Source organism: Paramacrobiotus metropolitanus, unplaced genomic scaffold (assembly GCF_019649055.1).
Source record: "Paramacrobiotus metropolitanus isolate TYO unplaced genomic scaffold, Prichtersi_v1.0 Parri_scaffold0000113, whole genome shotgun sequence".
NCBI classification, from domain to species: domain Eukaryota; kingdom Metazoa; phylum Tardigrada; class Eutardigrada; order Parachela; family Macrobiotidae; genus Paramacrobiotus; species Paramacrobiotus metropolitanus.
Genome location: NW_026570333.1, coordinates 134552 through 148235, shown reverse-complemented (window position 1 = coordinate 148235; position 13684 = coordinate 134552). Strand labels below are relative to the sequence as shown.

Below are 13684 nucleotides of genomic sequence, written 5' to 3'. Positions count from 1 at the left end.
TTAAAAAAATTATGCGCTGATTATTTATTAAATGTTTGGTGACGTTAAGATCACCGCTGCAGTATTTATTATCACGCGAATATTTAATCAGAATATCCATAATCCTCACCGCAGCTCACGTGCTACCACAATTAATGCAAGCCGGCTGCTGAAATACTAACAGAGCATTATAGCGGAAAACCGAAATACGGATGATTATTTATTAACCGATTTATATACAATCAATGAGGATTTTCCAGTGTACACGTCATGCACTGATAGTCCAGATTGCCGAATGAGGTTAAACCGGAAAAGGTCGTCTACGCCGTCAGCGTATTCTTGGTGCCCATGCCTTCCTGAAAAGCCACCCGGTTATCGTTGCTGTTGACAGTGGGATTCTTGGTATCGCGGAAGACGAGATAATGCTTCCCGTTAAAGAATTCATCGTGGATCCACCAGCGACCGTTGTCCAGGTAGATCTCTTTAGCTCTGATGATTCCTGCAGCAAACCAATCCAATAAATGCAACCTTCAGATTTTTTTTATTAACATTTATTTTAATGATATATTTACTTTGTTATCAATTTATTTTGATAATTTATTTGTTTTATTAGGAATTTATTTTAATAGTTTATTTGTTTTATTATGAATTTATTTTAACAATTTATTTAAAAATCACTTAAAAATTTATTCAAATAGGTTTTATATAAAATTTGTTTCTCTTTTATTTTTCAGTGTTATGTTTTTAAGGTCTTTTGTTTATTCGTATGTCCATTTGTTATTAATACGAATGCTTGTTTTTTCCTTAATTTTTTATGCATTTTACGGTGATGCGTCGGTCATTTTACCGGTTTCAACGGCCGTCGTGCTCTCTACCGGCGCCGCTGTCGTCGTATCGGCCACAGTGGAATCCTCTTCCGGCGCCGGTGTCGTCGTTGTCCAGTACTCGTTGCACAAGAAGAACCGGAAGAAACCGTCCAGTCCGTCGTCCTCATCGTCCGAATGATGATGTTGGCAGCGAGGCCGGCGAAATTTATTCCGGTAGTATTTGTTGAAGCGCTCCCGCAGCCAATCGTAATCGGCGTCGTATCGCGGCTTGTTGCGGCTACAAAAAAGGGCCAGGACATATTTTTAACGTTTTTTACCTATTAATTTGATACCATGTACGTCAAATGTGCAGCATACGCCATATAAGAACTGCACATGCGCTTCTCACACCCGAAATATCGGCCCGCGGCGGGACGTTTTATTTGCAGTGTATATACATACATTGTTTTCTACAAAAATCAAAAAAATTACAATTTGGCAATGGAAGACGGAAATCAAGGATTTTTAAGTGTACAGGGAGTGCGACAATCAAAAATTTGCTATAAATGTGAACTTAATAAAAAATTCGTTCGGTACCTTTGGTATCGCCTAGGCGAGTCCCGGTTGTAATTGCGCATATTATCATTCCCGTAATAGTCGTCTTCCTCTTCCGGTCCCGTTGGTTCGTAGTAACTACAAGCGTACATTCATAGTTCTGATCGCGTGATTGTGTAGTAAATTTTGTAGTTTCGGCATTATGTAAAACTACATTAGTGAATTAAGTATACTTCACTTAATTGGTCAGTACGTATCAATTATATAACTGCATGGATTAAATGTTATAAATTGTCTTATGCACAGCCTAATTTGTACCAACCCGTTAGAATAAGCCGGACGGGATCCGTTGTAATTTAGCCGGAAATAACTGGGATTGGCCACAAAGCCGCCGTAACTCGGCCCGGAGAACGACGCAACCGGACCATCCAGATACGGTCGCCCGGTAATCTCCACAATCCATATGGTCTGCACAATCACACCACGATAATATATTCGATATATAAAATAACACACGAATTGTATGGCACAATATTAAAATATTAACACACATAAAATATAGTAAATTCAGTACAAAAGTAGGAATGATTTCAATATGAAGTCTTCCGCTTTTGATGTCCTAATCAACTAGCATTTGCTGTGAAACAGCTACCTGTAGGAAAAGATAGCCTCTGACAAGACCCGTCATATTTCCCAGAAAAAAAAATATTTTAAAATATCCGATGCTAGAATATCCGATCCGAAACTGGAAAGAATCCGCAAAGCCGTACTCGCGCGTTTGTAATACAAATCAAACAAACATATTATTTCTGCGCTACCACGTACAAAGTAACATGTTATCTAATACGGTATCGGCAACAAGCACAAGACCAGTTTTTTTCTGATAAAGTAGCGAGTTTTTCTTGCTACTTTGTGTTGTGTAATTTCTGGTTACACGGTGTGCTTGTTTATCATGAAACCATGTTTATGTATTGCACAAATGTCAAGCAGACATTGCTGTATTTCAGTTTATCGTACTGACAACGCGGCTTGTATTATATAATTAAGCTGGTTATATCCACACTCCGCAGTCCCCACCCTTGTTACATCCACATTAATTCTTTACCAATTTGTACTCCACATGTACCGTACTTGTACATGCACAGTAACGGAGAATGTGCATGCGATTTACAGCACGTGCACGGTCAAGCTCTCATAATACGGTTATAATAATTATTATGCCAAGATAAAATTCAGCTGCAAAATAAAAAGGCGAGACTTACAAGTTATAAGTAACATGTCAAGTCCGATAAAATGACTCGTAGAATTGTCTGTAACCTGCACGGGTCGCAAAGGCTGATTATCCGTAGTCTGCGGGCAGTGAGTACGAACTGCATCTTAATATGAAGGAAGCAACATAATTAGACTAGTTAAGCAATATGAGCAATAATACAGTAGACGAGTAGTGTTTTGATTGTTATAGTCTCATACTGAATAATCTACTGAATTTTCAGTACATTTACATTTTATGCTGTATGTGCAGGGTATACGTCGTTAATTCTCGTATTTCGGTCACTTTGCGTATGCGGCTGATTCTCATAAATTACTCCCCTTATGTATCGTATCCTGATTTCTAAAGCCTCTAAACACAACAAGGTTTCCAGAAACGGTAGTTTTCTTTACCAGAAAATTTCCTCTTATGAAACGCAACTCATAAAGTATACAGATTACCAATACGTTTCCATGGAAAGCAAAGTCTGTACACTGGTACAGTGCCCATTTTGGTGGGTACTTACACAGTAAAATGTAACTGCTGTCGAGTTACAACGTTAAGTTAATTAGTTAAAACTACCGGCGCAAGTCTGTACGGTGCTCCTTTCGGCGGGTACTTACACAGTAAAATATTTTCCAATGCCGTACCACTGTTCGGGATAGACCAGACTCTGCACCCAGCGCTGGTGCACCTGCACCACTTTGGCGTACAGCTCATCGCTGACCGGCGGACACTTCGCGTTGACGGCCCACATGAAACGGCTGGTCAGGACGTCCGGGTCGTCTCTGTCGCAGTGGAAATCCACATTGCCCAGCGTGATCTGCATCCGGTCGATCGTCAGTGCGGTTGCCGACGTGTTCAGCGGGGCCATCAACTGCTACTCCGCCAACGGCAGAGCCCCACCGAGGCTTACGCAAAACAAGCTGTGCATGGCGCGGCCGAACAGATCGCACATCGTCCAGTTGCGGACCAGGATCCGCTGGGTAACGTGGTGAAATTTAATGGCTTCAATGGCATAATAATGCTCCAGCCCGGTCCAGCCGCCGAAATGCAGGTAAAAGTCGCGCAGGATGAGCAGTGGTACGTGGGGCTTCCAGATGCAGAAGAACTGGTGGCAAACGTCCGATACGGCGCAGTCGTGCCGCGGTCCGATGATCGTGAGGCTTTTCGTGGTGGCGCTGAGGGAGCGGGTTAATAACTGCAGTGCGGCGTGGTCTCGTTTATTACCGCATTGGATCGCAGCGTTACCGTAGCTGCAGGACTGGCAGCGGAAGATGATATGATCCGTGTTGCGAGGGTCGCTGAGGATCTGCTGCCACAAGGGGCACACCCTGTCGCAAGTTACATACAAGGTTTAGCGCCATTTGCCAAAGATATGTGTGACGATTATTGGCCGCTGACCTTTTGACAGTCTGTGTCTGGATGTCCAAGTGCCGAAGGATCGACGTCCACAGGGCAGGCGTTAGATGACCACAGTCGTCGCCTTCTGGAGCGGCTGGTGTAAGAACTAATTTGTTGTTCGCGTAATTTCTCTCATAATTCGGTCACTTTGCGTACGTCTAGGTTTAATGAATTAGTCTCCCACGTTGTCTTAAAGTCCTAACTTTTAAACGGCAGCTTCGTTCTCGCTTCTCAAAATGGTCGTTTTTACTTTGGATAATGAAAATTTCGCTCATGAAACTATGCCGATCAGCCAAAGATTTTCATGAGAACGTGCACAGCATGCAAACTGACCGAAATACGAGTACAAACGCAAAGTACCCGCAACTACAGTGGCAACATAAAAACGGTAATCATGTTTTAACTGTCGCCCCACTAACCTTGAACATTCTCGCGCCGGGCCTTCTTTGTGCCACCCGGACGCCACTGCTCCGTGAACGCTGGAATAGTCAGGGCCGGGATGAGCCCCGCCTGGTCTAAGCATGCCTGCTGCATCGCTCGCAACAACGTGGCGGTCATCCACTCGGCCGTCATAACCTCCGTCGGGGCGCAAACGACGATGAACGTGCAGCATTCCGTCCCAATGCGCAGATGGGAGCGGCAACTGTCGTACAGCACCCTCAGCTGTGCGTGACTGTTCAAAGCGCCACTGAGATGCTGAACGAGGCGGAATCGGTCGGCCGGGTCGTGCAGCACGGATGCCGCCCCGGAAAATGGGATGACGTGCTTGGCATAGTGGAAGTCACTACCGGTGTTGGCGCGAGCAGCATCGGCCGATGGTAATTCCGCGACGACCTGACAACGGTCGACCACTTCGAAACCCGCGGCAACTCCAACCGCCGTGGAAGGCGTAGTGACACAACACATGCTGCTGTGTTTGTTCCAAACGCTGCCCCGCACAGTCGCCGCTCGGAAGCAAAAAGGTCCGCCGTACTCGTCCCGCAGCGCCACCTGCACCGGCGCCTCACCGAACCAGTGGTGCGCGGAACGCCTATCTCCCGGAAACAGCGGCAGCCACACGCGGCTGGCGTCCATCCAGCACGCATCCATCCGCTGCGCGTCAAACCCCACCTGAATATAATTGCCGCCAAGGGAGATATCCTGAATGTATCCCAACCAATAAGTATTAGGGTCGCTGGCATTCTGCACCACCACCGTGTTCTGGTAGCCGAATGAGCATCCATCCGCTGCCGTCAACATCCGCCGAAACGGCGGTAGCGCTGCCGAAGAAGCCATGAAACAGTTGAGGTTGTAGTTGCCCAGCTTAATACTCGCGGACTATTGCCAGGCAGGGTACAAAAACATTTATGCTGAATTTTGTGCAGAATTTATGCTGAAGTACAGATCATGCGGTGGTGCAGATGACGATGTACACCTGATTGCAGTTTCTCCCCAGCCGTTACTCGTACCGTAACATTCGATAAATATAGGCTGACACATCAAAGAGTTTAGTGAAACAAAACTGTATGATTGTCATTCGTCAATGACTCAATAGTAAGGGTACTCAAACATCCTTTACGAACGGCTCTATAAGTTATAGATGCGATTTCTCTTTAACTCTCACTAACCAATCATACTTCTCTAAATCGGTTAATGATAAAATACGTTTGAATGGGTGTTTACGCATCCCACTTCACAAAAGAACAGAAAGTCTAAAACCATTGGAAACAAATTTCAAAAGATACCTGCACATTACAATGGACTTCATAAATGTGGTTACACTTAAAGCCGATAGCAGCTATGCATACGGGTGGCTATTTGTAACCACATTTATGAAGTCCAATAAATAATAATAATAATGATGAATTTAATGTCTTCGTGCAACGGGGTCATACCCCTTAACAGCAGTGGACAAACAACAAGTTACACACATGGAATGCATGATGGATTAACAACAACAGTAACAAGCGAAGTGAGAACTGAACATGACAGAAGGAAAAAGATACAGCTTAAAAGAACAATAATAATAAAAACAAAAGCTAAAACATGGTAGAGTTGTATATTGCAAATAAAGCAGTTCACAAGTGTAAGAACTTTTGGACCAATTTAGATCTTCCCATTTAATATTTTCTAAAGAGTTGCGAAAAGTTCCGACAGACTTGTATGAGGCAGAGGGGAGGGATACTTCGTTCCATAAAGAAGTAAGTTTTTCACTGAAGGAGCCGGCAACAGGAATAGCGGTTATGCCACATACAGTCGTAGGTGCTGGACAGAGGGAGATAATGGCGTTCAAGGCGACGGAGACAGGTGTTTCCTGAAACAGATTCAGACAAGGCGGCAGACACAGTTTGTTTTGAAAGAAATTTGTCGCCTAAAGGAATTAGACCAAATACCAATTTATAAACAAAATCAAAAGTTTTTTCGCTGTTCTTATTCTGTAACCGTCCAATTTAAGTTCTTTCAAACGGAGACGAGTCGGAAGTATCGTTACCAAGACGAATGGATGCAACAAATTTCTCAATGCAATGCTCTACTTTATCTTTGCACTTTTTTGCAATGAAAAAACAGCCGGCCCACAATAATCCAAAAGGGGAAAAACAAGCGATTTGAATAGCATCATGCGCGCTCCAGAGTCGCGGAAACGAAACAAGGAGTTAATGTACCAAATTCTTTTTTTGCACTTCATAGCAAGACTATCAGCATGAAATTTAAACGATAGCTCACGGTCGATTTCGACGCCCAAATGCTTTACTTTCTCGCAAAACGTATCATTAAGAAAAAAGTCAGTTTTGTAACTTAGAGACCGCTTTTTTGAAAAATGCACGTAAACTGATTTATCAGCGTTAAACACAAGGCCTTTAGATGATGCCCATTTGGACAAACAATTAAGATCAACCTGAAGAAGTTCACAGCTGTCAATAGCAGTTAACGGGCGTAGCAAAACGATGTCATCGGCGAAAATCAGGACAATACTGCCATTAATTAGTATAAAGGGCACTTCGTTTAAAAGGCAAATAAACAACAGCGGCCCTAAATTGGACCCTTGTGGCATACCACTTGTTACTTTCAAAATTATCGAAAAATATTCGCCAACAGAAACGCACTGCTTTCGATTCTTCAAATAATCAAAGATTAAATGGACCACCGTGCTGGAAATATTCAGATTTATAAGTGAGGTAATAAGACTTTGGTGATCACATTTGTCAAAGGCTTTAGAACAATCAAGAAAAATGGCGGCAACTTCAATTCCGTTATCAATAAAATCAGACACTGTTTTCACAAAATAAAAAATTTCCAGTTCAGTAGACCTGTTGCGACGATAAGCAAACTGATGATCACCTAATGCACAATTTTTTTGTAAATGATCTCGTATTATTTCCGACAGACAACGCTCGAAAATTTTAGAAATCGGATTCAGCATTGAAATTGGACGGTGACTACCAGGAAGAGTTAAGATGCAGGATCCGTTGTAGATCCACTGTAGATGCAGGATCCGTTTCAGTTTGCACTAGCGATTTCCACCTCAGCTGGCCCTATACCGAAAAGTAACGATTTTGGTACTTTAAGTTAAAGGACTTTAAGTTAAAGAGAGGAAAATTATAGAGCCTTTCGTCCAATGGTAGTGCAGAGGCGGAGCCAAAAGTTAAAGGATCTGGCCTCTAAGTTATAGAGCCATTCGTAAAGGATGTTTGAGTACCCTTAGTGAAACATAATAATGTGGACTGTCCTTCCACCGAGCCACTAAAACTGAAAAGCCAGATACTAGTACTTGCATACTGGGTCAGTGGGTATTCAGACCAGGCAAATCAACTTTTGCCCTGTGTCTTGTGAAAAAGACACAGGGCAATCAAGCAGCAGAAGTCAACATTTCATATGGTCATAATATCGATTACCGAATATTAAATACCGATTATCGTTGTGAATTTTGGACGGCTATTGCCAAATAAAGTAAATACCGGTTGAAACAGGGGCCTCGATCATTTGGCCAGGACTGCAAAGCGTCGCAGATATTTTTGCTGTGCTACAGGTTTAAAGGAAATGGCCCGGTACATGGTGTCAAATACATGTCCACACGAAGGGAAACATCTGCTTTCGTACACTATAAAAATTTTTGGCATTTGTTTCGGACATCGTGTAGCCAAATGATTCGTACGCGACATTATTACTGATTTATAAGTCGTATACACTGACATGAAAATCGCTTGCCGCCCAGCATTTGGTTGTGTCGTTATGACTGTACGAAAATCTCAAAACTTTTAAACGCATTAAGGCGGTGCTGCGGTACTACGTACTTCGCAATAGCATTTCGTTACAATTTTAAAATGAACTTAAAAATTTAAACTTTATTTTCTAAGTTAAAGGAAGTGGTGCACCTGTGGTTCGCTGTATTAAAGAACGAGCTTCATGCAGTACTTACGTGCGTTGAATTGTGCTTACGTGCCAAATCTGAAAAAGATTGGTTGATGAGACGTTTGATATACCCGATTTGCAACTGTGTTTGGGCTTTCTGAACGAGCCAATTTTTCTTACAGTGACAACTTCCCAACCGGATGTTGCGCGCGCATATGGTTTGACCCTTTTTTAAGCCTAAAAATAATCTGGATACACAAAGTCACAAAACGCCATAAAACTACGCAATATCATACAGCCATGCATGAAAGAGTGCGCGAAAGCTAAAGTTTTCGTGCATGTACCGAGTTACACTTCGCTGTTAATATACGAATATTTATCTTGTGCTTGAATTATTACAATCTGTAGACTCAGTTTTACATTTCAGGCTTAAAATGAAATCGTTCGAAAGCCAAACCAGGCTTCAAGCATTCGGTCTGGAAGGAAAATTAAATTTTTAGCATTAATATTTAAATAGTTTTAGGTAGGGAAACTTACTTACAAAGGAGAGTGGTATTACAAGTAAATATAGCAGACCATATTTCGGATTATATCACTATCAGACTACCTGTAACCGCTAATACACCAATGCATTTATTATCTTTGTTCTTAACAGACCACGTATTCGGAAAATAAATTTAAAAAAACCAAATTTTTTAATTTCCAATTTTGTTTCTGTCGTCAAAACAACTGAAGATCAAACCACTTCGAAAACGACCGGAAAAGTGGCTAAACGCCAGACTGCAAGACCAGCCGCCAGTACAGAGTCACTACAGACGTGGACGGGCAACCACCCGGGGCAGCCAACTACTAGTAATAAGTAACCGCCCACCCGCGGCTAACGGCGGGCCGCCATGCGGCTGTCAGTTGTGATCCCTGCCGTCGCTATCAGCAGCTGATAAGCGTGTTTGCTTTTCTCCACAACACAAACCTACTGGTCGGAATAATTTCTCCGTTTCAACCGTAAACGTAAACGGTTTACGTGCATTTACCTGACGGTGGCTTTATTAAACATTTATCCCGTGTAGGCCGCCGTATTCAGCCAGTTTCCATCGGGAGTACCCTGTCAGCCCTTGGCTCCACTGCAGTTTGTGGATTAAGAATTCCGTCGGGATGCGTCTGCGCTGGGGTATCGCGGGCTGCGGCCGCATCTGCAATGATTTCGTCGCCGCCCTGCGCTCCCTCCTGCGGAGCACCACCAGGTAAAACACCCCGCACTCGTCCGACGCTGTCGTGCGGAGTGAAGACTAGCGAAGCGCAGCTGACTGATTTAGCCTCACTGTGACGGTCTAGGTGGTGGCGGTGGCGGCGCGGGATGCTGCGCGTGCCGTGGAGTTCGCCGGCCGTTTCGACATCGCGCGACCATACGGATCGTACGAGGAGCTGGCGTTTGATCCCGAAATCGGTAGGTGATCGGGGTTGGTTTGTGTCCGCGGGGGACCACAAGAATTCGTGCTTTTTTGAATCTGGTAAAGTAACGTTGTTCAGCGTTAGAGATTCTTCAAGCCCAGACGCATCCAATTTTTTTTCTTCAAATAAAAATATTTTATTTGGAGCAGTTAAAAATATTTATTTATTTGTTAGGAAAATATTTTATTTAAAGGTTCATTTTATTTGAAAACTATTTTATTTGAAAAATGAAAGTTTTTTATATATTTTTTTTTAATTTTGCGAATTATTGTTTAACGAATCCAAGTTTAAGGATAAAATTGATAATAATTTCTACATGGAAAGACCACCAAAATAATTATTAGGAGTGAGGAAAATTTTCGGGTTGAGAAACAGTTTAAAAAACAGTGTAAGCCTAATTCTGTCGGCAGAAAATAAATCATCGTGTCTTCGTGAATAAACACTGGCTGACTAATTTATCCAGTTTTATTGCCTGCGACTTTTGCTATGTTTTGACAGATATCGTATACGTTGGTGTGATTAACACCAGCCACCGGCGCCTGTGTGAAGTGATGCTGAATAACAACAAACACGTCCTGTGCGAGAAGCCCCTAACGCTGCATCTGGACGACACGCAGCAGCTGATTGAGTTGGCCCGAAAACAAGGCAAATATCTCATGGAGGTTAGCAGTATTTTTAAAGCTCTGACGATGTTAAATATGAAGAAATATTTCATGGGAAGACCTTTAAAAAATATTAGTGTACAATTTGTACATGAAAACATCACAAACTTAATTAAAAGTTGATTAGAAAGTACAAAAATAATAAAGATTATTATTATCTACCTATTACGAATCCGTTTTCCGAATTATTTTTTATACAAAATAATCAAGTACAGCTAACTGCAGTAGAAAATTATTAGAAATTAATTAAAAAATTTTTAAATACGTACGTAGGAATCTAACCAATCGTAAGTACTTCATTTAAAAAAAATTGGCTCGCATAAATTATGCGCTTTGTATTATTTTATTATACAATTTTATTTTTATAATACAATTTAGTTGGTCGTACGTGGTGCTCACAGTTTGACATGTTGTAATTAAAAGGAACTTATGCACAAAGGAATTAAATGTAGAATTATTAATCAGCCGTTGCGTAGTTGCTGATCTGTGGATGGTGTTAGGGCATATGGAGCCGTTGCTTCCCGGCGTATAAACAGCTGAAGGAGGAGCTGGCCCAGCAGACGATCGGGGAGGTGAGGCTGCTGACGTGCAACTACGGCTTCGCCCGGCGCAGTGTGCCGAATCTGACCGAGCGGGACATGGGCGGCGGGATTCTCTTCAACGTCGGCTGCTACGCCGTCCAGCTGGCCAATCTCGTCTTCGGCAGCGAGAAGCCCGTCTCTGTCAAAGCCTCTGCCCTCTTCAACTCCACCGGTACAACTACCGTCATTTCTCGCAAGTTTTCATTTTGGGATTTTTTTCGCATTATCATTTTATGTGTTTTTATTTTATGGCAGTTTCGCTTTCTTGTTAGTACTTGTATTCAGACATGGGAGAGTGTAGTGTTTAAAATAATTTTTAAATTTTGAATTGCTGAATTTGGAAATGTACAGTTGAATTGAATTTAAATTGTGCCGGTAACCGACTTTTAGTTTTGATTCAATCCGACTTTCAGTTTTGAATCATTTTTTTAGTGTTTACAGGCGCAGCAGGCTTTTGATTAAATCAGCTCCCTAAAAGAACTGCGGATAAACTTTAAAAAAATTATAAAAAACAATTTTGTACTTTTGAGCAATTTTATAATTTTTTTAATTAATTTCTTTAATTTTGTTAGTCTCTAAGATTACATAAAATCGGTGACTGTTTGTGCAGGCGCTGACGATACGACGGCGGTGATTCTGCAGTACGCCAGCGGCGCAATGGCCCAATTTATGGTGTCCATGTCCATGAAACTGGACAGCACCGCCAAAATCGTCGGCACCACCGGCGAAATGGAGGTAACTAATGTGTCTATTAAATAATTTGCCAATTAAAGGATTCAATTGTCATACTAAAATATTTAATAATAAGTAATATAACGGTAATAAATTGACGCATGGCATTTTATGGAGAGGAATTTTAAACTCTGCAGTTCAGCCCATGAGATTTAAGCTGTAACAAAATAAAATGTCCATGGATGTCAATTATCTGTAAACTAATTATTATAAATTATTTATCGTTTATGTGCGATGTTTTGACAGCTACCCGGCACGTTCATCGCCCCCACGGAACTGCGCGTTAACCAGCAGACCCGGCTGTTCCCCCTGCCCGCCGCCGATCCGCGCTTCAAGACCAACTACACCAACTCCGTCGGGCTGGCCTATCAGGCCGAAGAAGCCCGCCAGTGTATCCTTAGCGGTAAAGGAATTTTGATAAATGTCGTCTTTTACCAATTAATTAATGACCTCGGGTTACTATTTTTTCGTAAGAGGTTCTGGGTATGGTTTTTATTCCGGGGAACAATTTTTGCAAGGGAAGAAAATTTTTTCAAAGGAAAAAAACCTAAAAGAACCTTCTAAGAGATCTGCTTTTCGATATGCACATAAACGAGCGCAACTCCGTATGCACAATCACGTCATAAAGAATTTGTCCCAATTGACATGAGAAGGGACTGCGCAGTCTGCAACAGTACTCTCATAGCATTACCACGCATAATTTCCGAACTTGAACGTTTGAAGCAAACCCGTTGAACTGAAAATAACTTTCTTAAAATGTTCATTCTTTTTTCAAGATTTTCTTTTTACTCATTATTTCGCCGTAGGTTCCAGAAGCGGGAGGGTCACCAATTACTGATAACATGTGATAATTCAGTTCCTACTTCGACGTTTTCTACTCGTGTTCCACGTTAGAAAGCTTCATAATGTTTCTTCAACATGTGTGTATTAGTTTGTTTAAAAACACTCATTATCACGTAACCAGTTTTTGAAAAGTTTTGGTCATGTGGAACAACGCGAAGAACACCGTGTCTCTAGAGTCCGGTCGCGAATCCATATTACAGATACGAAAATATCCGCAACGCGAAAACCATTAGTTAGTATTATTATTATTGCAACTGCAGTAGCCAAACTCCAACGGGCTGCTGGAAAATCTTTTTGTTAATTTTTAAAATATTATACTTTTTTCGGTTTGATTTTATGAGATAAAAGTTACCCAACCTACAGGTAGGAATCGAACCGATGACGCTCAATCTTGAAGCCAGACGTTACGAGACGTATTATATTTACGAATATTTTCCTTACAGGCCAGATTGAAAACCCATGGATGACATTTGAGGACAGCAGCCGCAGTGCGCAGCTGATGGAGCGCATCTGCAAAGAAACCGGACTCAAATACGACTAACATCGATGGTCCGTTGGTCCATAGTTTGAGCATTTCTTCGTTAATGTGATTCTGCGCTGTATGACTGCCTTGGGAATGTAGTAGTGATTTTCAGGGCTCATGTGATAAATGCGGTATGCTTTTGTTGGTGGGTGTTCAGTGCGGCTGGGACATTTTGCGGAAATAAAATTCGTTCAGGCAACCATCGACTGACACTGCTAATAAAACGATCAAGTGCAGCTTTATTGTTACCGGCACTGCCATCAAAATATACTGCATATACGAGTACCGTTCTATGTCTAAAAAAATACTTGCCGTTTCGCTGCTTACTAAACAGAATTTTGTGATCTTCTCTAGCCAGATGGTTCGCACTGGTAAAGTCGTATGCCGTAAACGCTTATGAAACCGGCCGGAACCGTTTGTCAACGCTCATTGCCTCTTTACGGACAGATAATTTTAACGTGCTCTGGTGCAGCGTTTTCTGGTCAGGTTACGGAAGAACCATTTGTAGCGGGAATTGCCGCGGTATCTGGTACCAGTTCAGCATGTATCCCTTGCAGCTACCGCTTTCGTGC

At 42.2% G+C, this 13684-nt stretch overlaps 2 protein-coding genes across 2 annotated transcripts; one reads left to right on the top strand and one right to left on the bottom strand.

Moving 5' to 3' along the window:
* Positions 1-61: 61 nt before the first annotated feature.
* Positions 62-2233, bottom strand: LOC129598058 (uncharacterized). Its single transcript, XM_055495803.1, has 5 exons — positions 1993-2233; positions 1663-1808; positions 1383-1478; positions 827-1083; positions 62-478 (listed from the first exon to the last, which is right to left on the bottom strand). The coding sequence occupies exons 1-5, from the start codon at positions 2026-2028 to the stop codon at positions 300-302; spliced, it is 714 nt and encodes a 237-aa protein (XP_055351778.1). The 5' UTR covers positions 2029-2233; the 3' UTR covers positions 62-299.
* A 7045-nt stretch (positions 2234-9278) lies between these two features.
* Positions 9279-13337, top strand: LOC129598052 (trans-1,2-dihydrobenzene-1,2-diol dehydrogenase-like). Its single transcript, XM_055495796.1, has 7 exons — positions 9279-9563; positions 9655-9766; positions 10270-10433; positions 10934-11186; positions 11625-11749; positions 11993-12149; positions 13033-13337. Exons 3-7 carry the CDS (start codon positions 10323-10325, stop codon positions 13128-13130), a joined length of 744 nt encoding a protein of 247 aa, XP_055351771.1. The 5' UTR covers positions 9279-9563; positions 9655-9766; positions 10270-10322; the 3' UTR covers positions 13131-13337.
* The last annotated feature ends 347 nt before the right edge of the window (positions 13338-13684 follow it).

Coding starts and splice junctions, on each gene's coding strand:
- LOC129598058 (XM_055495803.1), bottom strand. CDS start 2,028: ATGACGGGTCTTGTCAGAGGCTATCTTTTCCTACAG. Junction 1,479..1,662: donor CGTCCGGCTTATTCTAACGG/GTTGGTACAAAT, acceptor GTACGCTTGTAG/TTACTACGAACCAACGGGAC. Junction 1,084..1,382: donor TCGCCTAGGCGATACCAAAG/GTACCGAACGAA, acceptor CCTTTTTTGTAG/CCGCAACAAGCCGCGATACG.
- LOC129598052 (XM_055495796.1), top strand. CDS start 10,323: ATGCTGAATAACAACAAACACGTCCTGTGCGAGAAGCCCCTAACGCTG. Junction 11,187..11,624: donor TGCCCTCTTCAACTCCACCG/GTACAACTACCG, acceptor CTGTTTGTGCAG/GCGCTGACGATACGACGGCG. Junction 11,750..11,992: donor GCACCACCGGCGAAATGGAG/GTAACTAATGTG, acceptor ATGTTTTGACAG/CTACCCGGCACGTTCATCGC.